This window comes from Amblyomma americanum, chromosome 5 (genome assembly GCF_052857255.1).
Source record: "Amblyomma americanum isolate KBUSLIRL-KWMA chromosome 5, ASM5285725v1, whole genome shotgun sequence".
NCBI lineage: Eukaryota > Metazoa > Arthropoda > Arachnida > Ixodida > Ixodidae > Amblyomma > Amblyomma americanum.
The window spans coordinates 130,507,988-130,535,774 of record NC_135501.1 but is presented as its reverse complement, the minus strand read 5'-3'; the positions used below and the strand labels follow the sequence as shown (position 1 = coordinate 130,535,774).

General features: G+C 45.5%; 1 protein-coding gene across 1 annotated transcript; it reads right to left on the bottom strand.

Annotated features, from left to right (window-relative positions):
- Positions 1–1,371: 1,371 nt before the first annotated feature.
- Positions 1,372–19,177, bottom strand: LOC144134193 (kelch domain-containing protein 3-like). Its single transcript, XM_077667152.1, has 9 exons — positions 19,030–19,177; positions 16,776–16,934; positions 13,970–14,157; positions 10,179–10,398; positions 7,056–7,142; positions 5,488–5,596; positions 4,048–4,133; positions 2,797–2,902; positions 1,372–1,432 (listed from the first exon to the last, which is right to left on the bottom strand). Exons 1-9 carry the CDS (start codon positions 19,175–19,177, stop codon positions 1,372–1,374), a joined length of 1,164 nt encoding a protein of 387 aa, XP_077523278.1.
- Between the last annotated feature and the right edge of the window lie 8,610 nt (positions 19,178–27,787).

Genomic DNA, 27,787 nt, shown 5'->3' with positions numbered 1-27,787 from the left:
ACTGCCTCCGGGATAGGACCGGGGCATGTTTGCGCGGCGCGACTTTTCTTTCACTCTTTACTCTCCTGTCCTCCTCTTTTCGGGGGTATTTATGCTGCGAATGAGACGGTCTTGAAGGTGTTCACCAACGCCACCACCCTATATAATGGACCACGTAGTACGTCCTGCATTCCCGCGTTACACGGGTGTGTATGTCATACAAAGTGCCTTGTCAGCACGTTATCAGTAGCTGCCGCATTCTGGTCGCAGTGTTTAGCGTCACAATGCAGTATTACTCTTTTTAGTGAGAAATCACTAATGCAGGACGTTTAAGGCTAGCAAAATCGCATCTTGAAATGTTTGTGCGCCAGAAGAATAAAGAAGAACAACAGAAAATCAGATCAATTTCCACGCCTTGAAGTCGAACCCGGGGCGGCACGAACAGATCAGCTTCAAAGGCCGCCGCCGGACAGGCATCATCTTAAACAGCAGCACACTACCGCGCTGTGCATTTCATAGCGTCGTCTTCATCAACTTTCAGCTCTGGCCCCACAGCCGTCTTATACGTAGCACAAATCGCTGCTTTCGCACCGATTCCAATAAAGTAAAGATTTCCTGTAATTTTTTTTCCTTTTCTGGAAAACAGGAGAAACGAGGGAAAATATTTGTTGGATGAAAATGTGCCTAATTTGTCTTCGTCATCAATGGTTCATTCAAGACCTACGATCCGGTTTTTCAAAATGTTTTGGTCTTTGTGCACAAAGTGTACAAAACTGTTTCGCTCATTAACTACATACCAAGCTCTCAGATTTTAGCAGAAATAATAAGATTGTGGTGCTGACCTTTGATTGTGGATTGAATAGCTGGTATATTTAAAGTGTATAGACTGTTCTGAAGACATTCCTAGTAATTTCAGCATGAAAGTAATAAATGGTTAGAGTTTGTTTGCAAAGTTTTCCGCCTCATGCCAAGAGCGGTGCGTGCGTAATGCGTCTCTAAGCTCTCGCAAAGGTGAATTCACTTTTGCTGAGTCACTATCGAGAATGTCCGTCTCGAAGGCAAAAGTAACTGAGTTGTCTTCGTCAGTGGAAAGTGTGTTAACTTCACTTTTACTCGTCGCTGTGGAAGCTGAATTACATCGCGCAGATATGGGCATGCCTCGTGCGAAACTATACAAATATCCCATTCATAACTCTTACCGCTCCACAAATTGATGTAAAATTCTATTCTAAGCATGCAAATCGTTTTGTCTATATTGTAACCGCGGCCTCCTCCTCTAGCTTTCGTGTATCTTTATATCCGGAAACAACATATCTGCAATCAAAATTGCAAGATTGAAGATAACTTGCAAGCCCGCTTCCAATCCATTTTTTAATGACAATGTCACGCGATTCAAAGACCGAGCCGGACGATCGATGACGCGCTCTTGGAGGTCATGCGGTTGATCTGCCACCTGCGAGAGCATAGCGTAAGTTGGTAACAGACAGAGAACTCACGGTGAAAAAGAGTGCACTGATTCTGGCACGCGTAGCACTCGCGTCCCTCTATTTACAACCCCAGGATCTCTGACTGTGCAAAATAAAGAGACAAACCTACCAGGAAACTGCTGAAAGTTAATGAGATGTAGTGCACATCTTTATTGGTTGCAGTAAGAAACACATTCATTCCTCGAAAGTGAACGCGTTATGCAAGGGTAGCTCGTCGATTCATTAGATCTAGACGGCTCATTCAACCATCGGTCCGGTTGGCACATGTTGATATTATCTACGACATCTTGGCGTAATGGCAATGTTCGCAACTGACTGAGGTTCGAAGGGTGTTTGGTGCAAAGGTAACATGAATATAATTACCAGATCACCAAAGATCTCATGAGGAAATTCTGCTATGGCAGTTAGATTAAACATCAGGAATTCATTGAATATTTTTCCTGAAATTATTTTTACTCTCAGCCCAACCTCCACACACGCGACAGAATTTTACTGAAGGGTGTTCATGGGCACCGGTAGGAAGAGTAAGGAGGTGTCTCGTGGGTGGTGCTTTTGGAGAGCAACTGGCTTTCATATTATTTTAGTGCATTCTATCTTGCTTTCGCTCCTTCGCTGCACTGCTGGGTGCTCATTTAGAAGGTGCGGGGCATGTAGAGGGTAGAGGTTGGTGGACCGGCGATTGGTGGGGCTCTGGAGGGTAGAGGTGGGTGGCTGAATGGAGAATAGCGCTTCTGGGGGCTGAAGGTGGGCAGTTTGAAGTGTGGTGGTGAGGTGGATCGAGGGCGGCGGTTGGTGGGTGGACATCTATTCAGCTAGGTGCGTGCGTTGAGGACGTGGCTGGTGGTAGGTGCTACAAGGCGGGCACAGGCAATCAGTTAGCTCATTGGTTACTACCAATATTGGCCAAGCTCAAGAAAAACGAGGTGAACCGAAACCAATACTAGATATAAAACAAGCAATAAAAAAGTAACCGACTCTGAAAAGAAGTCTTAATATTAAGATAACCAATCAGACGCTAGAACCCAAACTGAAGTTTGCCTTGGCCTTCTGTAACATCTTAATTTGTTTCTTCTTCTACCGTATTTTTGTTTTGCCTTTTCATGACCAAAAACTCACGCTAAATCTTAGTGCCATAGGATCCCGCTCCCGTCTAATTGCTAGCTACAGGATGCAGAAATATACTTTGTATTGTCATTTATTCTTTCTTTAAATGGCGTAGCAAATTACTCCTACCTTGCCATGTGAATTATTCAAAGCTCCTTCTAAATGAATACTGCTGCGCGTTACTGTGACGCGTTTTGAACAGAGTTCAGCTAGATTAATCACACACCAAATCTTGTCAGAGAGGGTGACTTGCCTATTTTCTTCCGGAAGTTTGCTTATGTCCAGGCGGCAGTCGATCATCACCAGCAGACATAGTGTCTTGAGGGATGGCGCTGAAAAACACCGATGCCGAGAGATTGCAAATTTGATTAGCAACCAAAGCAGTGTTAACCGACGTCAAGGGGAATGGACAGACAGCGGAGTTCAGTGGGAAGAAAAAAGTGGTGTGATGGCCGAAACATTTTGGCAGACCAAAAAGAAAGACCCGACATAGGGCCACAAGCTGATGACGCCATCTTCTACTAGAAGCAACATGAAATGGGATGGTAGATTCAAGGTTAAAAATGATGTTTGTTTTTACCGTATTAGAGGATCACAAAAAAACGTAAAGGCACTAAATAGTGCCAGTGAAAATGTATGTAGTGAAAAGAAAGAAAAGCTGCTCCTTTCTTATATTCAGGGAGCAATAGCTTTGTAATGTAAAAATTGAGTTCTCCTTACAATATTGCTTCCATCTGTAGCCCAGGACTGTGTATGCGGGCTGTATGACATATAATTGATTGAAATAAGTGCTATTAAATTAATTGTCAATTAATATTTCAGTAACTTGGCAGGTGGGTTGGACAATTTTATAGTTCTTTTTCAGAGCTAATGCACTCTTACGTCCAAGTACAAGTCGAAGAGGTCGGACAGAAGCTTTAGTATATGTTGCGGACAGTATGGCAATTTTGTGCTCAGTAATATATATCTTATACTTGTTGATTTATTTATTGCTTGATTTTATGCTTTACTGTATAGTCCGTTCACCGATGAAACCAACAGAATGGCTGGTGAACCGACGATAATAATGAGTGCAAACTAGCGACTTGTGGTGGCGCTGAAACTTCTGAGGCGCATGCAAACTGTACAAAGTATGCAAAAAAATAACCCGAATACTCACAAAACGAAATTTACGCGCTTTAGCAGGCCCAAACTGCATTTTGTGCTTAGTGCAGAGTGACCTAAAGGCTCACGATTATGATGGCGTCCTGCGAATAGCGAAGCTCACCTAGTGCTTTAGCCAAAGAAAGCGAATTATGAGTTACTTTCTCTTGCAAAAATGTGCAAGTCTACGAGTGCTGCAGGAGATGTTGGCTCTTGTACTTTGGTGCACACTCCTGGCGTGTCTCCCAATGCATTCGTGAGACTTTGCCCGCTTGCACCCCGTAAACCTTCGTTCCATCTCTTCATTGGGAAATGTATGCTCTGCAATGCTCACCAAATTCAAGGACACGCAGGTCTGGGTGGTCCTCAAGGAACCCGTTATCGCTGGCTTCTCGACTTCTCTCTAGGATGTTTTGCTGGCTGCACAGGCAGAGAGATAGCAGCAGTGAAAGAGAAAATCACAAACGCATTCGATGGGCAAGAAAATGGCGACTTGGAGGTCCGTGAGGTAGCCTATATGTTTGTAAACATTTAGGCAAAGATGAGGCCAGGGCCGACTAAAGCCTGCACTTTTTACGTAACCAGAATAAAACGTGGTGATCACATATTTCCAACTAGATGAATTTAACGGCAATAGACGGGTAGGTATGAGGGTTTTAATGTCCTGAAGCTGCAAGGAAGCTATGCACGAGGATCAGCGTTATGAGGGCCTCCACAAATTCTGACCGCAGAACGGTGGTAACGCGCACAACCATAGCATAGAGGAGTTTTGTGCACCTTTGCTCCTGTGAGAAATAATAATCTAAGGCTAACTTCCCACCCCATGACGTTCGCGAAATCACCCGAGCACCAATGCTAGGGCGTCGCTGCGGCGGGTGTTTCACATGTGGTGTAATGCCGTCCTACCAGCGCCAAAAAATTGAAGCCATATTGTTAAAAGTGATGTTGCTAAAAGGCAGCGCACACGTATCGCTGAAGCTATGCTGCAAGAGGGAAGGTGGCATAATACGCGGATATACTTGGCGTTTCACCTAAGACTTCATACAAACTCTAAAGAAAGCCTTTTTAATTTACAAAAGCATTTTTTCCCATAGCATTATCAGTGGTGTAGTACATCAGAATACAGCTAAGAAATGCTAACTAGCAGGCGCTTTTTTCGGCATAGTATTGTCGACGGTGTACTACATCAGAATAAAGCTCACAAATGCTGACTACAGGGCCGGCTAACTAATGTAGAATACTTAACTTGTTAAGTAATAATGTTAGGCTCCTTGAGTTAGAGGCGTGTACCCAACGTTAAATAAATCGATATCAGTTTTCAGAATTTCGATAATGCGGTTACCCTCTGCGGTGTAGCCTAATAAATATTGGCTAAATTATGTCAAAATACCTGCGCTTTCGAGAAGCTTGCAGGCAAAGCAACTTCTCCAGTGCACGTTAACTCGTCGAGATAGTCGAAATTTATTCGTTCACAGCGCCGAGGGTTACCGCATTGTTCGCAATTCCAAAAACTGATATGAATGTTACTTATGGTGGGCTACACGCCACTTAATAATTATGGAGCCTAACAGTAATAGTTAAAAAGTTAACTATTCAATATTAGGTAACCAGCGTGCTAATCAGCAACTTTTGACTGCATTCTGATGTACTACACTGCTGAAAATGCTACGGAGAAAAAAGCACCTTTCTAACTAAAAAATCTAATTTTAAAATTCTGTAAATTCTTGGATGAACACCCTGTACACGTATGCACAAGAACAGCTAGAATACGTACCTGGTGCCACCGAAAAGGAACATTCGGTCACCGACCATGCAGCAGCAGTGGCCGCGGCGGGGACACGGTCCCTTGCGGAGCAGCTTCACCTCGCTCCATTGCGAGCTCTCTGAACAAATGTAAGCGTGAGCGCGTTATGTATCATATAGTGTGGGTTACCATGGAGTGAAATGTATCTCAACTCACTTCAAGAGGCAAGCCTAATGTAAGGCGCCATACGCCTCAATAAATCAAAATATCTACATATTAATCTAATATAAAATACTACGATTACGTTTTGTTCTTTTTTACCGGATTGTAAATATAAATACAAAAATAAATCACCTGGAATAACCATACTACCGAAGAACAGCTGGTTTAGGGTGACCTTTGTTGTAATTAACCGAATAAGAATGGTGTTCATCTGTTTTAGTGCCAAGAAATTTGGTCGAAGATGGAGCACAAAAGACAGAAAGAGCAAATAATTATAGAGAGGAGCATTTAGAGATAAAATAACACTGCCGCGTATAAGAACATGGGACCCACGGCGCCAACTGTTCCTCAAAAACGAATCTTGCCGTGAACAGTGCTAAACAGTCGGCGTTGCTCCCATTATTCAAACACTAGACAAAGAACTGCGGTGACGAGGGTCTCTTTCTTGCTGTGGAAAAAATTTCCATGATATTCCTTGAGTGAAAGCTCACCCACTTTAACTCAAAAAGAAGGCGGCGTCTTAACACACATAGCTGTCTAGTCGACTGTGTTCACGCAGGAGGCGAAGTTTACACTTAGACATGTGAAGTATTATGATCAGAAACTCATTTCGCGAATGTTAATATAGCGCCAGAGTGAAATGATTACTTTCTGCTTCTACGAAGTAAGATTTCAGGTCACTCGTCTGCGTCGGTGAAAGTAGCAGCCATATATATAAAGTCTCAGCGAAGCCCGTCGCCAGTTTTTAAAAATTAGAAGAGCGAGTTGACGGGCTAGTTGGTATTGCATGGTGAAGGAACAGCGCTAAGTACGGGACACGAGACAAACGTGTTTTTGCCTCCATGTTTGTCTGCTGTCCCGTACTTAGCGCTGTTCCTTCACCATTTAAAAATAGGCTTTTAGACGCAAAACGATGGATTTGAGGCCACGCAAAACGAGTGTTGGCGAATGTGAGCAAATGAGTTGATCATATTAACTAGTAAGACGGTTAATTAAATTCCAATAGTTATCTTTACTATTAAAAATAGACTTCTGCTTGCGAAATAGAGATATGCTGCTGACCATTCGCAAAGCCATATCTTTTGTCTGAATTGTAGAAAACACGAATTCTCTGCGCGCTGTGGCTGATCAAATTTCATCCATTTCTCTCGAAATTCACAAGTCACGTGGCTGCATTGCCCGCTGAGCGTCGCCCATCAGTGAAATTTACTCGTGGGCACACGAGCAACGTTACCATTTCGTCGCCACCTAGAGAGCAATGGTCAGCCACAATTCACTAATTGAAACCAAGAGCTTAACTGTGCGACTCAAAAATTTACTATTAAGATTTAGTCCGCTTAAGGGAAAAGCTTGGTGACTGAGTTGCGCGCAAGTACCTGGATTGTACTTGTGCATATCTCCGAAGAACGTCGCCAGGAGGCCATTGTAGCCTCCGAACACGTACATCTCGCCATTGTGGACAACTGCAGGCGAAAAAGTGCGGGAAATTAACTTTAGGTGACAGCGCCACATTGAATATTTTGCGTGTGGTACAGAAAGCGCATTAGGTACGCGCTGTAAATCCATGTAAGCCAAGACCAGTTTACCAGAGTTACCAATGCAATCTAAACTAGTGTGAAAACACTGTGAAGTGACTGCTGATCATCGTGAATACGTATATTGGGCAATAAAGAGCATTTTTGAGGCTCTTATATTATACAGCCTTCTCCTGTTTGTGAAAGAACAGGCTCCAGAGCGTCTCAGGCGACATCTATGACCGAGATAGAGATTTAGCGACTGATTGTTACATCTCTTAACTAGCACACAGCGCTTCGGATGGTTTTAAAAACTCTTCAAAAGCGTTAGAGATATCACTTAAAACCAACCTGACTCGCAGCGAGCAAGTCTGGCCTGCAGGTTGTTACAGCATTTCGCTTATTAAAGCTATTCACCTGGACAGCATAAGTTTGCCGTGAAAACACCAACAAGGTAAGTGCCAGAATCCTTTGTGAATTCACGTGGCTCATTTACTTGTCACCTAAATTACCTTGGATACTTTTTCGTGGGTTTCGTTGCACTCCAATTAATTTCCAGCTGCCAAATAAAATAGCTACACGTCACAGCGCAAGATAACCTTCCGTGAGGTTAGTATGTCCATAGTTGGCGACACCTATTCAGACTGTTCTCCGAACTTTATCGTTAATTTTGCTCTATCGTTAACTGCTGCTTCTCGTTCACCTATCAGCGCTGTTTGAAGAAAATGGAGACATTTCGCTGTCTCACGAGGCGAGGTTGCATACTAACTTTTCCTGGGCAAGAGCTACTTGCTAAATCTCTTAACCTTCATTAGCGAAGGATCACCTAACGCCGCGCGGAAGTCTATTCTTGTAATCGTCAAAAAAAGTCAGAAAGATAGTGCACGAACATGAAGATTATCATTGCCGTCTCTTCCTCCTCGCTAGAACATCACTACTTATGAATTGTTTCCTGCGCTGACACAAACTCTTTTCGACACATATAAAAGATCAATAAGATGTACCGAACTTGTGCAGTGCCCCTGGCGATTTGAGTGTACGGCGCTACGCGGCACATGATAAGAGCCGTGTAAACTAAAGGGGTTTATTATGATTTCCTGGGTTTGTTGCAGAAATGCTTGCACTAACCTCCGCTCAATTTGACCAGTACATATAAGGGAGAAAGCTATCTAAGCTTTCATCAATACATGATTGATGTTGAATGTGATCTGATGTTCAATTATTTTCTGCCCTAAAAATTGCTTATCTTAGTTCTTTGAAATAGAACGTTAGACAGCCTTACTCGGCGAAAAGTCCGCAGCCACTGAACGCAACCTGCCCAACCAGGGGCGTCTTGGCTAAGGTGCATAACTGAGCCTCACATTGAAAAAAAAACTTGCCGCTTCCTAATCTCATCCTGAAGAAAATTCGTCAGGATTTAGAAGTTGGCCTGCCCCTAAATATTCCAAAGGACCCCCCCTACTGTTAAAGCAGCATCACCCTTGAAAACGCACGTGGTGGATAACTTGGGATCAGCAGGAGAAATAATTCGATTTCGTGGGTGCATTATAGTGATTAGTGATGAATCAGGATGGACAAAATTGCATTATTAATGTATTGACATGGAACAGTGTGCCGGGTACGTATAATGCAATATGTTAATCAAAGGGAAGGTACTCTAACGTAACGAACATCAGATATTCAGATTGGTCGGCTGATGACGTCAGGACCCTCTCGGCAGCCAGAGAATTTTGTTACGGAGAAACCGGATGGTTTTTCTCAGTCTTAATAACACAACATCATCTGCCTCGCTTAACATCAACAGGCCTTAGAAAACAAAGATCTTTGGAATCACCTTGATGCCATGTCAAGGATATCAATCATAGTAACGTTGCACTTCTCTGAACCGAAAAATAAAATATTTTTCCTGCTGTTGTCAGCTGAGCGAAGCGCAAATTATTCTTGTGCTTTTCATACAGTTTACACTCCGTAGCTATTTCTCTTAAGTGGTTTTTACGTTTCCTTTCTTTTCACAATATTTTCTTTCGCACAGAGTGGCGAAGAATTAAATTCCGAATAGATTTTTCTCTATTTTTGAGCGCTAAATACTACTTCTAATCTCGGCTTGCGTAAAGAAATTCTTGCTGTATTTTGCTCGGTTCATCACTTTCTCGGGTTTAGCGGGAGCGATGCTTTGGATGAAACATGATTTGAGAAATCCTAATGAATTTATGCGATAGGTGCGCTTCCAGCGTTTCTAATCCGAAAAGCAGTACTGTCTAGCTGCGATCGTCATTAAAATTCAGGGGGTCACATTGTGGACATAAAGTGCAGGGAGGCAAAAGCCTTTAGTGCGGTGTTGCTGCTTGTGTCGCTGTTGTGTGGTTAAGATGTTGATTAAGTACACAATTGTTTGTGAATCCAAAATGCTGGAGACACTAAAGGCCGTTCGGGAGCATCCGTCTGATTCGACGCCTTTCCGCAAACACTCTCCAGCGTCCTTACGCTTGACATATATCAGTGTGGGCAGAGAAAAAGAAACAAAAATAATGCTGCTCAACCCCGCCGCCTGAGGCACAACGGGCTAGACAAATATTGGTGTGGGCAGAGAAAAAGAAAGAAAATATAATGTTGCCCAGCTCGCAGCACCTAAATAACGAATTAGCATATATTAGGATGGGGCAGCCTAAAGAGATTGTAAAATAATAAGCCCCTGCCTGCAACAAGAACTACATATGCGTTGGCAGGGAGTAACGTAGTCGTTAGCACGCTCGGCTGCGGAAGGGAAGGTTGGCGGTTCAAATCCCGCCGTGCATAAGGATTTTCTCCTACCGAGTTGACGCTATTTGACTGAGAGCTATAGTGTGACAGATTTAGCGGACGGACGGACGGACAACGAGGACCCATTACAGGCCTCCGCCTTAAAATTCCGTGTCCGGTACTTTCAGTGAGTTTCTTAAACTGCAAAGAGCTGCTACTTTACGCAGCGGTGACTCAGCCGCTTACAGGAGGAGTGGCTGCACCTGGCGAGCGGCGTGGATCCCCGGGTGACAGGGTGAACCCACGCACCTTTCGCCGTGTCCAGGTAGGCGAGGCGGTCGCCGTATGCAAAGTCGTCGGGCAGGTGTGCGGGTGCCGCGTCTGAGCCGCGCCGGCCGCCCCAGACGTAGATGCAGTGGCCGATGGCCACGGCCGAGTGAAAGCTTCGCCACTCTGGAGAGGCACCCTGTCCGGAGGGAAGGTACGCACAAACAGGTCGTCATCGTCGCCATCAAATTGCGGATATTGCACTTGAAGAAGTCATGATCATCATCAGCCTGACTAAGCCCACTGCAGGGCAAAGGCCTCTCCCATGTCACTCCAAATAATCGTGTCGTTTGCCAGCTGCGGCCACCGTATCCTCTCAAACTTCCTGGTCTCATCCGCCCGCCTAACTTTCTGCCGCCCCTGCTACGCTTGCCTTCTCATGGAATCAACTCCAGTGGTATGGTTCAGTGGTGGCCTCTCATGGAACACCCACGTGGATAGCCTCAAGTCGGAATTATCACAGTTTACAGGCTGCCTCTACCGAATTCAACACTTCATTCCATCTTGGTTGAAGCTGACATTATATTATTCTCTGTTCTACTCTAGGATAAGCTATTGTATACTATTTTGAGGCACAACAACTGGCTCAAATTGCAACAAATTAATTACTTTCCGGAAGAAAGTGCTACGCATATGGCAAACTTACTATGAGGATAAACCGAAACTAAGAACCCATTCAATTTTTAGTAAGTACAATATTCTGAGGGCAGACCAGGTAGACTACTTCAAGCTGCTACAATGGACACATAAGAACAGACTGCATAACGTACCCTACGGAGAGTGTAAGCCCGTAAGACATCAGGGATCCGAAAATAAGAATGCCAATAGTTAGAACAAACTATGGCCGGCAAACACTACCCTTTCAGGTTACCAAAATGCTCAATAGAAGAGACATTCCCGTTAATTACAATAAAAAATACAATACAATACATTCCCTGCCCTCAAAAAGGATTGTAAAAGAGCTCTTTTCTTCAGTCATGTTGTCTACTCTTCTCACTAATATCTTTTCCGTGGAAGTATAGCGTATAGATGTTTTGTCTCTTCTGCAATTAATCATGTGCCCTTTGCATCTCCTATTTTTCTTACCTGCGATGCCTGTACTGTTCGTATATGTTCGGATATTTGTTCATGGACATATTTTCTTTCTGTGCTTGAAGGGGAAGAGGAAAGAGGGAAAATGAGGAAAAATCTGTTTTAGTGTATTATGTTGCATATGTATCATGATTCTTATCATTTTAATGTTGTACCCATTCTACATTTATAGTGCAATTTTCTGGTTGAGTGCCCTTTCCTTTTACAGATGTATCTTTGTGTTTCTTGTATGCAGCGTATGCGTTTGTGTTTTGACCAATGATACTGTGTTTGTGCTGCCCAGTCGCACTGTTATATGTATGTATGTATTTATACAAATTTTTTGCCTCTTTGTCATGCACAGGGGGCTGAGGCCTCGTCAGGCGATACCAAGCCTTTAGTATCAGCCCTCTCTTAGGCAAATATCTAAGAAAGAATAAATAAAGAAAGAAAGAACTCCGTTACCGTTAAATGTGCACTAAAGAGGAACCTGAACTCGTCTTGTTACCGCGGGAACTCAGTGTACATGTTTCGAGCATTCTTAGAAATTTCGAATTATTGGCCTCTGCTCCCTAATTTAAATCGGAAGAAACATCCCATCCCCCACTTTTTTTTTGCATTCAACCCTGAAGATATGAGGAGTCAACCAACGCGCGCAGTAACTTTCAGGCAGTCCCGTGGCGGCTTCACTTCCGTTTTTATTTTGTTTTTTTAGGTTTCTGTCAATAAAATCTCTCAGTTGCAGACAACATAACCGTAAATTAGGCCCAAGGAAATAAAAATACGCGTGGGTTCTTTCATTTACGCATCAGTCCTTCGATGGCAGAGCTGCAAGCCGCCGCGGGACTGGCTGAACGACATTCCAAGCGTATGTCGGCTCCTCCTACCTCCAGCGTTGAATTAAATAAGAAAAGCGGGAGCCGACATGGCTAATTTGATTTAAATTAGGAAAATCTACCGCACAGGACAATAATTTGGAGTTTCTAAGAACGCTCGAAACATGTAGATTGTGTTCCCGCGGTAAAAAGACCAGTCCAGATTATTCTTTAGTGCACCTTTAAGGACCAGTGGTTATCTTTCCTCGAAGGGGTACACACAGAAAATTTCAAAGGCGAAAAGAAACGACTACCCGCCGGCCTGGCTCCGTGTTTGGAGCACTCGGCTACTTAGCCGGAGTACCCGGGTTCTAACCCGACCGCGGCGGCCGCGTTTCGATGGAGACGAAACGCAAAAGGCGCCCGTGTGCTGCGCGATTTTAGCGCGCGTTAAAGATTCCCAAATGGTCGAAATTATTCCGGAGAGCTCCACTATGGCCCCTCTTTTTTCCTTCACTCCCTCCTTTATCTCTTCCTTTACGGCGCGGTTCGGGTGTCCGCCGACATATTGTAGCAAGTTGCTGCGCCATTTCCTTTGCTCAAAAACCAATTTTCAGTTCCATTTCAAAAGACGACGTGATTTGTTCGATGGCCGTAAGGATATGAAATTTTGTCAGTTTTATTCGCAGGCGTTAGCTGAGCATAATTTAATACGATTTCGAACGTTGTTCGAGCAGCCGATCCACATTTTCAGCCCTATCAGGGGACGTCAAGGTGCATTTGCCGCAATTGTTGTGACGTCACCCAAAGCAGAGGATGTCAACAGGAGCAACCAGTTTTTCCCGGTGACGCCGACGGCACCACAACGTGGTTAACTCAGGTTGGAAGGCCGAATGTGACGTCAAGGTGCATTATAGAGCTGGCTCTGAAGCAGTTTGAAATAATAATATTAATAATAATAATTGGTTTTGGGGGGAAAGGAAATGGCGCACTATCTGTCTCATATATCGTTGGACACCTGAACTGCACTGTAAGGGAACGGATAAAGGAGGGAGTGAAAGCAGATAGGAAGGAAGAGGTGCCGTAGTGGAGGGCTGCGGAATAATTTCGACCACCTGGGGATCATTAACGTGCACTGACATCGCACAGCACACGGGCGCCTTAGCGTTTTTCCTCCATAAAAACGCAGCCGCCCGGTACAAAATATTTTAGCACTGACTATTCACGCCATGCGCTGGTGTTTGCAGCTCATTTTCATGTTTGCTAGGCATATAGGCCGTTTTAAACGAAAAGCACCGATAACGAAAAACTGTGTCTGCACCTATTTTTCTGGCTACTCGGAATTCACTCTGTTAAAATAATATTGTATTCCAATTGGCCGTCAGGAGCAAACTCTCATTCTCCGCGAAACCCTTGGCCGTGTTTCAATGGCCGATTTGGATTCAGATGCTGAGAGTTCAGATACTACTTTAAGAAGTGTTGGGGTCCTTCCGAAATTCATAGCGAAGGTTCGAGCCGCTTATTACAATGTTACTTAAGAAAAGCAGAGATTATTTATTTATTTGCGCATGCCCCCAGGGCCCAAGCATTATAGGGGAGATTATTCATTTGCATAGACTTCAGGTCCAAATCATAATACAGGAGATTATATGTATATATTCTAAGGGCAGAAGCATTGGTCTAAGTTCTTCTTAATATGTGCTCTGACCGGACTCGTTTCATTGTATTTGTCTCCAATAAATTACATTTTAACTCGAGTTTCTTCCTTAATTCCCAGTGCTAGATCAAAGAACGGAGCTAGAACCAAAGGTCCCTGTTACTCACCCTAGTGACCAGGAGGTGCCACTTCATGGTGTCCAGGTCGAGTACGTGCACATCCTGGGATAGCCGCACATCATCTTCTTCGACGCCGCCAAACACGTACATGCGGCTGCCCACCACGCACGCCGAGTGGCCCTCGCGCGCTGCCGGAGTCTCGCCCAAGGTTCGGGGACGGAGCCACGTCATCGACGCTGAGCAAGTGGAAGGTGAACAAATCAGTGCCATCAAGAGGGCGAAGAACTTGAGACGAGCAATTAAAGGACTGCATTCGAAACTCAGACAACACATTGCCTTTATTAAGAAATGCAATTGGTGCACATCTTTAGGTCCCACAACGCTATTCTTCCTTGCAATATGTTAGATCCGGACCACCATCTCTTCGTACCGTTCTGTATCTGCAATTTGCAACGCCTGTGGTCGGAATGGTAAAATATGGTGTGTGGCTTCAACGTGGCAAATCTGCACGTGGGCATTAAGGTACACAGTTGTAGAGGGCGTCTAGGAACTTCACATCACCTCATAATGGCATCCCACAGCACACGCCCTTGTTTGAATGTTTCTACTCTGGAAATGCAAGAGCCGTGGCACAATTTCGATGAAACGACATTGTGCACAGAATCCAATTGCTATAACGATCGAACCTACTTGCATGAACAGGTGGGTCTGTCTGAGTAAAAGACGAAATATTAGTACCTCGATTTGAGGAGAGATCTGAGCCCTCCTTCCGAACCCTAGGCGGGCTCTAGCCATCCCGACAATAAACTAAAGTAGCTGTTTCGGCTTGCTGGTCTGTGATCAAGGTTAGGAAATGCAGCGCGACAAGAAAAGAGGACAAACGAAGAGGTCAGCGCCTGTGCTGTGAAATTTTTCGTTTGTCCTCGTTTTTATCGCGCTACACTTCCTAACCATGCCCACAGTAAAGGAGCTTAAATTTGAATTGTCTTTAAGAGTTCCACGCCTTGAGCTCGCGTAGCTGGAAAAATTGAGACCGGAGAAACATATTAAGTGGAAGCAGTTTAATCATCATCTCTCCCCGATAAGAGCCCAGTGTTGTCGTATTTTGCACCGCTAGCTCTTATCAGCTCGGCTCTCAGCTTCGCGCCGTCGTCATCGTCGGCATTCCACCTGTCGCAGGTGGCAACGTAGAGAGACAGGGGGAATGAAATTTAATAATATTAATATTTGGTTTTTTGGAAAATGAAATGGCGCAGTATCTGTCTCGCATCTCGGTGGGCAACTGAACCGCGCCGTAAAGGGAGGGATAAAGGAGGGACTGAGAGAAGAAAGGGAGAAATAGGTTCTGCATTAGAGGTCTCCGGAATAATTTCGACCACCTGGGGATCTTTAACGTGCATTGACATCGCACAGCAGACGGGCGCCTTTGCGCTTCACCTCCATCGAAACGCGGATCCCCATCTCCATATTTAAAGAAGATGGGTGAAAGGGAATGTATGAGATTGGAAGAAGCGGGTGGCAAAGCGGAGAGAGGGAAATGGTCGTCTCCACATTGAGGGGACATGAGGGGGGGGGGGGGGTGGAGTATGAGTGAGACGAGAATTGAGAGAGATTGAGCGTCGCGTGTGGCCAAGTTGGTAGGCGTTCGCCTCCGCTGCGAGAGGTGGCTGGTTGGAAATCTACCGCGGACAAGGATGGGTGCAAGCGAACCCCGGCCCGCCGCCAGGCGTCATTCTTTGCTCCCACACCACAGCTAATGCAAAAATATTCGCGCTACACACTCGTAAGCGTCTAGTAATTTTTCATCACCCATAGGACGAAACGAAACAGTTTTTCTCACACGGACCGAAGTGGGCCCTTTTCGATGCTCCTGTAGAAAATAGTACTCTTTTTGTTTCGCTATTTCAGTTAAATCGCATAAGCGGGCGGCTATTGGGCCTGAGGCTAAAAATCAAGTGGTTTCTGTATCAGAGCGGACGCCGGATCTATACCATGAATTAATATGAGCATGATCATTATTAGACTGACTACGACAACTTCAGGACAGTGACCTTTCTCACATCTCTCCAAATGACAGCGTCTTGTGCCAGCCGTGGCCACCTTATCGACACAAACTTCCTCATCTCATCGGCTTGCCTAACTTTCCGACACCCCTCATTTGCTTGCAGGCTTTTGGAATCAAACCCGATGATCTCAACGATTACCGCCAACCCTTTTGCACATTACATGCCCTCCCCAAGCTCGATTCTTCGTTTTGATCTTTAGTAACATGTCACTAACCCTCGATTGCACGCTTCCAACACATCTACAAAATTCGTTTCTGCATAAAATAGAAAAGAGACCTCTTTAGTTAGATAACAATGGCAAACAGTCACAGTAATGAAGACAAAACTCCTGTCCAGTCAGAACCGAGCGAAGCACTCACGGATGGCATGCATTTTGGGCGGACATTTGTCTTCGTTACAAAAATGAAAGCTGCAGGAATTCAGTCCTTCTGCGTTCAATGTAATTGCTACAGGTATTTTTTGCAAAATGCAATGGCAAACTTGCGCGTCTTCGGTATTTTAGGCAGCAACATGGCGCTTATTTAATACAACGAACTGCGAAATTCCGTCTGCGCACCCCCTAATTAGCGGAACTCTTGAGCGCCCTTTAAAAAAAAAGCCATACATGCATATATACGCAACAAAAACCTTGTCTAGACCCATTGAGCCCCAGGATTGCCCTCATTTTCAAGGCCTCGAGAAGCCAGTAGCCAGAATGCCGATCTGCCGTCACGCAGTCCCGAGCGTGGCTTGTCTATTTTCAGCATGCATGCTATCGACTCGGGAGCCTAGCCTTCCACTGAACTCACCGGTGTCGAAGCGATAGAGGATGTTGCAGGCTCCGTCCTCGTTGCGTCCTCCCCACAGGTAGGCGTACTCGCCGTACGCTACCACGGTGTGGCCGGACCGCTGGAAGGGAACGCTCTCCAGGTTTCTCTGCACAGGGATCTGCGTCCACCGAAGGGAGGCTGCGACGGCGCACCAAAATGGCTTGCTTGATTGAGTGATTCGCACTGTTTCCTTTTTCCCAGAGGGTGATAGGGAATTGACATCAGCGATAGCAGAACACTGTGAACAAATGCTTAGACGTACAGAGGTAATTTTAATGACTCTTATTCAGAATGATAAAAAGATATTGCTTGGCTTTCTTACGTTTCGCCTCAAATTGCGATTGACCGAGGCTGCCACAGAGTCTAGCGAAGAGACGCGTCTTTTGATCTCACTGTTAGATCCAATAACAGCTCAGTCACGACGCCGTATCAGCTGACGAGCTTCGCCTTTTGCTAACACAGTGCCAGCGACGAAGTGCTGGATAAACTAAAGACATAAAACGGCACATGCAGGACACCGAACACTTTGATCCGCCTAGAACGCTGATCTCGAACTACACTTAGCCACAAAGTATCCAAAAATATTTCGAACACGACATGCGCGCTTCACTCAATGCAGTAGTTGATTTCTCGAGAGTGCTCCCTGTGCAATAAAGAGAAAAAAAACATCACCTCTTCTCATTCAGTGGCTTCTTGAAGGCCTCCTGACACAACTTCCTAACGTCTGCGCGTTTCTTAAAGACGCTCACGTTTGTTTTTCAGGCTATAATCCTCATAACCTGTCCGACTTAAAACACCACATAAAAATGCATGTAAGGCTGCAAAGACATAATAAAGCCTAAAGTGACGCATAGAACTCGTGATATATAGAACTCGTCATATGGTATCTTTCAGTAGGAAAGGCAATATCATTATGTTTTCGGTGGACATTTCGCGCCAGTAGACATCAAGACTCCCTCAAGCACAGTCCTAAACAGCGTCCTTGACTCAGGGGTGAGGACAGTGAGTTTACAAGCGCATAATAAGCGCCTGAGCACGCTGTGAAGTCTCAGTGATGCTGGACTGCGCGATATCTTTGGCGCAGCGTGGACGGCAACCACCATGTGCTGCTCGGGGGAACGGGGGGGGGGGGGGGGGTGATGCGAGAGCTTGAAAGGCACGCTCCAACGACGTTCAGATGTTGTTCTGTGGCAACACAATACAACCTATAGGCATGAGACCTTGGCTCCATTGCTGTATGCATGACTCGTGAACGCGTGGCATGAGAAACGCATGGGATGAGTGCGCTTTTGAACGATAGATGCCTTATTTGCTTGGCACAAGATAGCCTTAGTTGCTTATGGGTCAATAAACACTAGACGGCAATGTTAGGTGCCTCAATGGGGAAGCTCTGCATCGGCGCCCACTAGTGGCCACTGCCGCCTTGATCACCTGCCGTGGTTGCTCAGTGGTTAGGGCACTCGGCTACTGAGCCGGAGATCTCTGGTTCAAATCCGGCCTCGACAGACGCTTTTCAACAAAAGTGAAACTTCCTCCCTTTCCTCAAGGTATGGTTGAGGCATCCATCGAAAAGTCGGCCAGTTACAGTGCCTCCCTTTCCTAAAAAATCAGCCTTTGAAAACCATCTTTCGCTCTGAGCTGGAACTGCAGGACCAATGAAAATACGTTTAGACTGAACTGCACACATAATTGCTGTCCCAGGGCAAAGCTATGCTTAGATGGGAGAGGCCCTCAAATGAAAAGTGCAGTTTCTCGAAGGTTGTTGACTACAACATTTTTGCTTCCCGGTAAAGGAGTTACAAAATTTGAACTTGCGTCTACCATGTGGCAACTTTCGTTTAAAGAAAACAGACGAGATGTGTAATTTATTATAAGCAGATGCTAGCCAAAGCTTTGGAGCTACTTTAATGCGCGAATCTCCAGTGTAACTACTGTTATCTGCGTTTTGGAGCGAACTTCGCTATGAAAACCACATTCTGAAAAATCAACAGTCGTAGCCTGTGCTTCTACGCTTCCTAAAGAACATGGCTACAATGGGATCTGCTGAAATAAAACTTGGTTCAAAAAGACTAAAAATATATACTGCATACATGAAAACAAGCGCTGCAGCGGCAGATGAACTTGTATTGGCCGCGTTTTTCGGCAAAGCTCCGCCAGGTGTCTCAGCATCTAATGTCAGGGATTTGCGACACGTGGCACTCCAAGGTTGCAGCACTTCTGAGACGACACGTACCCGTGTTGAGAACATGCACGTCCATGGGCCGGCGCATCGTGTTCACCTCGTCGACGCAGTAGCCGCCAAACGAGTAGATTTCGTCGTTGACTGCGACCGCCGCGTGGTTGGTGCAGCAGGGTCCACCCTCGACACGCGCCGTCCACATCCTTTGTTCACCGCAACTTGAGTATCCCGCTTCGGAAGGGACGCGCGCAAATAACGCCAGTGTTAGTTGGGTATAAAAATAAACACTATCGTACTCAGTCGTACGTACGGTTTGCTAATTTGCGCCTCTTTTCAAGACATTTTGTGGAGGTAAAATTCAAACCGCTTATGCTCTATTGTAAGCAAACATAAAGCAGCCCGCGGTTGTAGGCCCGAAAAAAACGTTCAGCTTCGGTATGCGCTTCTCCCTAATTGTAAGACTGGACATTCCCAGTAAAGGAGGCAGAAACGTAAAGTTTGTCTGGTCGTGACGGAATCAACACAGAGCACGTAAGTGCACAGGCCGGCCGCGACTAAAAATGGTTCAATGTAACGGTCGAAAGGTGAGGGAACAAAAATTTAGCGAAGAGAATTAGAAACGACAAGCCCTCAGCAACCACGTCGGCCGAAGCGGCGCATTTTCAGGAATCCACAAAGTGGGCTTACATGAACACTCAAGGCAGCGCGGGCATCGGCAACTGATGCCAACTTTTCCAAGCTTTGCACCACATGAACACTGCTTCACGGCGCTTTTCAACTGAGTCAAATCTACGGAGGTAACAACACGCAAGAAGGCCTAACTTCGCAACTTTACCACTATCATTTCCACGCCTGTTTGCCGCCCCGAATTCATGTCCTCTACACCGAAAGAAACCATTTATCTCCTGGTGCTTTACATGCCCTATTCGGAACCATTTCTTTTTCTCTCTCGACATTCGCCAGAGCATCATTGGTAGAAAGCATCTATCCGCATAAACAGCGCCTGTGGAGGGCCAGCAGTGCAAAGATTCTCTCAAACAGCGTCTGGGGTATTGTAGTTCGGTAAGGGGCATGGCAGCTTTTCGTCTAGCGAAAACGTTACGCTTGAGTGTGGACTCGTCGCCTACTTACGTGATGACTGGACGCTCTCCGGGCCTACTTTTCACGGTCTTGAGTCGTCGTGGATTTGGCTTACCGCCCTGAGCAGCTCGAGTTGCGCCTTGAATCTTCTCACGGCGTTCCGAAACGTGCGCTTCTTCTTCTTCTTCTTCACCCCAGGTATATGGCACATACCCACGCGGGCGGATTGGCCAAGGTGTAGTAGAATAAACAAAGAAGTTTCCATGGAAGATGACTACAAAAGTGTAGCACCAATCGTGAATTTTGAAAAATCAATGAGTAAAAACAACGATTCCTCTTCTTCTTCTTTGACGGCTGCCTTTAATCTACGGGCTTTACTTCTTTACTGCCTGAGGACTGCAGACCGTAGAAAATACAGCGAACGGGGCGTGTATTGGGTGAACACATAATGCAGCATCAATTATTGAAAAAAAAGGTAACGAAAAGAGGAGCACTTATAAAAATGGCTGTGGTTTAGCCCTGGTTAAACTTGGAGTTACGCGATAGCTACAGCTGGATGAGTGGACTCGCTCAGTTGAATTGCAAAGTCAGTCTTTCGCCGCTCTCGTTGTTGTTGTTGCCTTCCTGACGTGGCACATAACCACGACGGGGGATTGGCCAGGGTTCAGTGGGGAGACCCCATTGAATTGAGTAAACTGGTGCCAAGCTAATGATTGTGCCTTGGGTGGAATTTCTGAGTAATTAAAAAGAAAAGGAAAAGAAAACAAAATATCGGGAGAGAATATTTGAGAATTAAATATATGAAAATACCCAAACGCGCTCCCGTTTCGCTGGGTTTTCCTTCTTCATCTTTGTCCCTGGACGTGGATTCACCCTCTCTCCTTCTCCCTGTTTCCACTCCCCCACTCGGTTTCACCCCCCCCCCCCCCCCCCCCCGCCGGCAGCAGCTGCTCCGCGCCACGTCACCAACCACGTGACCAGCCACGGCGCCGCCACGCTGAAGGCTCGAAATGATAGCGTAATGTAACTATCGCTACAAAAAAAAATGCCTGTGGTTTAGCTCTGGTTAAACATGTAAGGATGCGATAGCTACAGCTGACCAAGTGGAACTCGCTCAGTCGAACTGCAAAGTCTGTGTTTCGCCGCTACGTTTCGGTGGGCGTTCCTTCTTCATCTTTGTACCTGGACGTGGATTCACTCTCTCCCCCTCTCCACTCCCCACCCCCATCTCGGTTTCGCCGGCACGCCGCGCCGCCGGCAGCTGCTCCGCACCACGTGCACAGCCACGTGACCACGTTGCGGCGCCGATACACTGAAGGCTCGAAATGCTAGAGTAATGTAGCTGCCGCCACAAAAGGAAAACTAAATGGTCTCTTCTGTAGTACGCCAAGATTACCCCACTGCACGAATGCATGCTTGCGGATCAATGTTTTGATTTCATAAGTATAGAAGGTACAACGCAAGAAATGTTATCACTGAAGAAACATTTATGCACTTATTTTCTTGGTCAACTGTTTTCAGGAATCCCCCAAGGTGTAGTAGATTTGAAATAAGGGAGTAATTATTCACTGGAATCCACTTAAGCGCAGATATACGGGTACAAAGGAAACCTATACAGCTTCCACAGAAACTTCTTAGTTAAAATAAAAATTCGTCCTTGTCCGGGGTTTGAACCCGGGACGACCGCAGCACCGTAGCCGTCACTTTACCACTGAACTAAACGGGACTGCTAGCATATGGTTGGGCGAGAGCGAATTGATCAGTGACTTGAAGCTGGAACAGTGCTGGTGAAATGTTTAGGGGAATCCTTTACATAAGTTACAGGCACACAAAGTTTATCACTCTCGAGCAAAATGACTGAGAGAAAACATCCTTATTTTACCGAATATTTTTATAGAATAAGAATGGGCCACTTAGTCGCGGCCCGTTGGCCCTCCCCACAAGCTAGGGCTGGCGATTAGAGTCATCGCTGAGCACTACTGCCTGCCGCTGCTTATTCGAACTGTCTGAAATGGAAAAAAAAAGCAGAAAGCCGAGAACAAGATCCCGCTCCACTTCTTAAAGGTGCACTAAGGAGGATTTTGTCTTCGTCTTATTATCAGAGGATTTTTGTCCACACGGTGTGATAATTCTTAAAAACTGCGAATTATTATCCTGTGTGACAGATGTTCCTATTAAATAGGGTTTAATGGCACGGCGCCCACCTTCATTTTTCTTTTATTTCATTGCAGCCAGTGGGAGGAGCTATCAAACATGGTTGCCATGGCGAAAAGCACGCGCGGGGTGCTTCCGCCCAGTCGCGTGGTAGATTGCTACTCGGCCGTTGGCGGAGAAATACGTGAAGTGTTCTTTGAAAATGTGCGGGTTGCGGGTCGACGTTGCGCAGCCGGATCTGACAGTAGGGCTCATCACTGCATGTCCTTGATGTGGCGAACTTTGCACATTCACGCATGTTACACGCCCCGCTAAGCCGAACCACTTAAAGCAGCACAACGCGGCGCTGGAGCAGTGGGAGGTGACGATGGCCAGCGGCACCCTGGAAGACCAGGATGCGCTAGTCGCCATCGCCAAAGCGTCTGTGGAAGCCACTGAAGACTTGGACTGCGGACCCCACTCACAAACCGCTCCTGTCTCTTTTTTTAAAAATAAATGTTCATTTCTCTCTCTCGGCATTATACATAGATCGCTTGTTTCTGGCTTGTTATTTGGGCGATACGTTATCTGAACCGAGCTAATTGTCTCATGTCAAAAAAGGTGTTGAAGGTTGCTGTGGGATAGTTCACGGATAATAATATTTTCATTCGGCATTACAGAGGGTGCAGGTTGATTCTGACTGAAGCAAACAGCGCATGTGTTTTTTTTTTTTGCTTTGGGCTTAATTGCCGAATTGCCGCATTTTTTCTTGTTTGCAACCGCAAGTTTACATTAATGGAAACACAAAAACAAAACAAAAGCGAAAACTAATTTTTCTAGAACGCTCTTTAGCCACCTTTAGAGTACGGCCGACGTGGTAAACGCGGCAATATGTGTGTGCGTGCGTATGCGCGCGTGCGCGCGTCTGTCTGTCTGTCTGTCTGTCTGTCTGTCTGTCTGTCTGTCTGTCTGTCTGTCTGTCTGCCTGTCTGTCTGTCTGTCTGTCTGTCTGTCTGTCTGTCTGTCTGTCTGTCTGTCTGTCTGTCTGTCTGTCTGTCTGTCTGTCTGTCTGTCTGTCTGTCTGTCTGTCTGTCTGTCTGTCTGTCTGTCTGTCTGTCTGTCTGTCTGTCTGTCTGTCTGTCTGTCTGTCTGTCTGTCTGTCTGTCTGTCTGTCTGTCTGTCTGTCTGTCTGTCTGTCTGTCTGTCTGTCTGTCTGTCTGTCTGTCTGTCTGTCTGTCTGTCTGTGTTTATGTGTGCTCTCAGTTGCCCGAAGATGCTGATTTTTAAGAAACCAGAAAACAAGCCTTTTTCCAGGAAAGACATCTTCCCAAAATAAAATTGCTTAAAAAGTTGAGGGTTCTTATGTTTTGTCATTGTGCCTAATGTTTTCAGACACTCAAAGAACGAAGGCATCAACGAATGACGCAGATCAAACACGTCCTCAGTACAGCCATCCTCCCACTTTTACAGGGAACATGTAAGCAAGGCGGGCAAAATGGCTGCAAGTACCTTACAAGTGCGCGTACGTCTATGGCCACTGAAACGAATGATGGAGCGTTGATTTCAAACACGGCACTACTTTTGTAGCGAAAGTTCATTATCCACGAACTCGCATAAGAACTCCGCATCACGTCACATCAGTCACATAGAACTTATATCAAAACACACGGGCGATATCACGTATTTAAATTGTTACTGTTTTTTTTAGGCGAAATGTATCGGGGACGTGAGAGCAGCAGTATGAAGGCAGATGATTTGCGGTTTTTCATGATCGCCTCCTCCGGCTAATACACATCGCAAAAAAATGTCGGACTCTCACCCACGTGATGTCTCGAGTCAGCGCCTAATAGCGGAGCTATAGGATTCCGTTGCCTGCCACGGGTCTTGGATTCCATTTTATATGCCCACCCTATGCAGTACGCATTCCTAGGGAAAAGCCAAGCGCAGCGCCTAGATCAGTAAATTAAACTTTACACGACGCACAACAACACCTACTTGATCACGCACTTGCCTTAATCAAACCTTGTGTCTATTTAAGGAGCATGCGCTAATGGCCATCGAGTAGTCTTCCCACAGCGAGAAGTAAACAGAGAAGCGCTGCAGATGGGGAGACGTGCCGTGAATTATATTCCGCTAACGAAGCCCAAGTGTCGTCTCCTGCCACAGGCGACGTGCGTCCAAGACCACGTCCCGAATAACGGTGCATGTCCATCGTCATCTCGAAATTGAAAGGAACAGAGGAAAAAAATTGCCAGTGGCTTAGCTCGGCTACGCCAGGGTATACGTTGCGAAAGCTAAGGCATAGCTGTGTTAGTCTAGGTTAGTCTTGATTGCAACTCCAAATTAGTCTCGTTGTCTGGCTAGTTGTTGTCACGTGGTTCGTCACGCGGTTGGTCACGTGACCAGTTACGTGGTTGGTCACGTGGTGCGGTGCGACCACCGTGAGAATGCGAGCACGGTGGGAATCCCCCCAAGAGCTTTGCTCCCCCACATTTATCTCCCTTATTCTCGCTCTCCGAACAGAGGGCGTGTAACAAATAACGCTGTCACACAGGAAGACAGCCAAGATGAAAAGCGTGCATGCAGCGAAGGGGATGCTTGCTTTTCGCGTCGCCTATAAGGCAGAGACATACAAAGAGAGATGGCCGTGGACGGTTAAGCGTTATCGATTCGGCCCCTTTGCACTCAGCCGGGTATCGTGCCGTTTGCTGCTACAGAGTGCCTGACGCACGCCTTTACGCATCTACATTAGAGCGAGAATATTAATTAAAGTCGGCTGCTGTACTTCTCGTAACGGCGGAACCGTGAAAAAATATCTAGCGAACACGGGACTTTTCTTCTGGAGAACTGACATGGGATATGGCATTAGCTGTGTTTTGCTGCAGAAAAGCACAGATTGCAGCATTCCGTTTGGTGTATGTCAAGGCAATCAAGAACTTTTTTGTCAGTTTTGCGCCTTACATACTCCCTTGCTTCCGCACTGTTATGAAACAGCTTCCCATGTACGCATGGGCATCATTCGTTCACGGCGGCTGAATGACTTTGCTGTAAGAGGAATAAATGAAAGCTCCCGTGTGCTAAAGGGTAGAGAGGTCGGCTGGAAGAATAAATCTCTGACCGCGAGCTGTGGCAGAGGAAGGAGACGCTAGGTTAAGTTATGATGACAATAAAGGTGAGGTATATGACTCCATCGCGGTACACACCTGAGCCACGTGTGTGAAAAAGAATAGAAGCTAGTAGGGAGAAGAATAGGGAAATGGAGTAAAGGCGCATACTATGCTTAGCCGGGAGAGCCTGAAGACAGACAGCTGAAGTGATAGGAAACGAGGCTAAATGATCATGGCCGATGCTTCAATGTTAATGCAATGAGTTTTACAAGGGCGTCTGACATAGGAAGCAGAACACGCACTTACAGGCAAGAAATCTCTCTCACGGCCCTCATAAACGCATTATCAATACCATGCGCACATACGAAGAACTCTGACATCTTTCACAGCCATCTTTTCTACAGGAATATTGATCATCAAAACATAATTGCGTTTTAAGTAGACTTCTAGCACCAATCTGTGCTTATTGATGGAAAGCTATGCGAAAAATATATATCCACGGTTCTTGTTCACTAAGCATCAAAGCGACGGACAGCACATATGAGATAATATATAGGGTGAATTAGGTACTAAGAGGTGCATAAAATCTACCTCTGCACATACATCATGCGTTCAACGTTACACAGCTTGACAGAAATCCTACTCACATCTGAATGCAATACACATCAGTGCTGCGTGAAAGCGAGTTTGAGATCCCGCGCAATAATAATGTCCCAGAGAGATACAATCGTTCCGAACGCATTTTAACGTGAACACAAACGCTACCAACAACGGGCTTTATTTTCCGGAACAGTTGACAATATATAAGCGTACACATCGCATACGCACACGACACTATGGCGGCGCCGTGCTTCTTGATAGAGAAAATAAGAAATTAAAAAAATGAAAGAATGCTCATTTCATATCTACAGTCGCAGAAATAACAGATAACAAGTGCATCAGCTGCGAAAAAAACGTCAACTACCAACAGACATCGAAGAAAAACTAAGGCAAAGAAAAAACAGGCTCGCGCATACAAGGCTATGTTCTTACACATAACTCTGCAAATAAAGCGCGCTCGGAGGAGTACAAACTTATTGACGCGTCGCTAACACATTGACTCGCTTTTCTGTGGATGTGGCAAAACTCTGGCTTTTGCGTTAGAACTTTCCCATTCGTGTGCACATGCGATGCGTACGCCTATATATCTTTAACTGTTCCGGGATATAAAGCCAATAGTTAGTAGCGTTCGTGTTTCTGGTGTCTTCCTTCTATGGTTATTTTTTTCGCTGCCTTTTTACTAAGGTGCATGTCACCAACAAGTCCAGCAACAAGTTTTATTGAACCATAAAATCCGTCGAGCCAAAAGCTGAAGTTTTTAAACACGTGTAGTCACGCGGGCTCTATACCGTTTCTTACGGTGTTGGCCAGCAGGTGGAAGCGGTAACCTTCTATTGCTCACGGTGCACTACGGCGGCGCCTAGGCCGGCGCGGTTTGCTTAAAAGAAATGGCATAGAAACTTAAAAATGGGTTTAGCCGCTGATAATGTTGACCATCTTTTGTGAAGACCCAAGATTTACATCTTGCATTTTAAAATACTACAGCGCTAACTTGAGGACAGGACATAGAACGGTACATGATATGTGGCCTTTGCCGAACATGGAACATTAAGAATTCATTTTGAATCGAATCCCATGCTGTCTTTTACCTGGAAACAATCCACTTTTTTCCGAACGCGCAGCTAAAGCAGCATCATACAGTTTTTTTTTTTTTGCACCGGGGCCTATTAAAGTGCACCCGACAATGGGGAGCAGAGCACAGTAAATTCGCTGGCTTGTGACGTTGCGGAAATGAATATGTATAGGATCACAGTGCCTGACATGTATTTGCTGTGTTTTTTTAAATTCAACTAGTGTCAGAGTAGAACTACAACGCGGTGACGCGTGTCAGGTTTTTTCGGTCTAGCTTCACTTGTCAAGTCTTCTTCGACATTCTAAATCTAAAGCCCGAAGGAACGTGGCTGGTGCATTAACAAAATGTAACTCAGCTTGTTGTTTTTTAGGACTGTAGTGATCCCCGTTGGATTTTTGTGAGACCGTTCACGGTCGGCCACTACCAATTTTTCTCTTCATTACACACATTGCAAATTGCAGGTTTCGTTAATGGTGGGGTCAACATCATCTTTGCCACTAAAATTAGGTTTCGTTTGCCTGGAATTACACATGAATGCTGGAGTGCAATGAAGTTAATGTAAACAAGAAAAAAACTTCATTCGAGGCACTTTTCTGGCCGCAGTGCCTCTTGAGAACTACGCCTTCGGCTGAATAGAAAAGATAAATTGTCACAAGATATCATTATGCTTTCAGCAATAATTGATTGCTATTTCCAAGGTGCTGCTCTGCCATGTGATTCTTCATGCCTCAATGTTGTCTTTGGCGTGTGTCCCAAGTTCCTTGTCGTGTTTGTTGTGGGACGTATGTATATGTGTTAGGCAATAGTTAACACGCTGTAT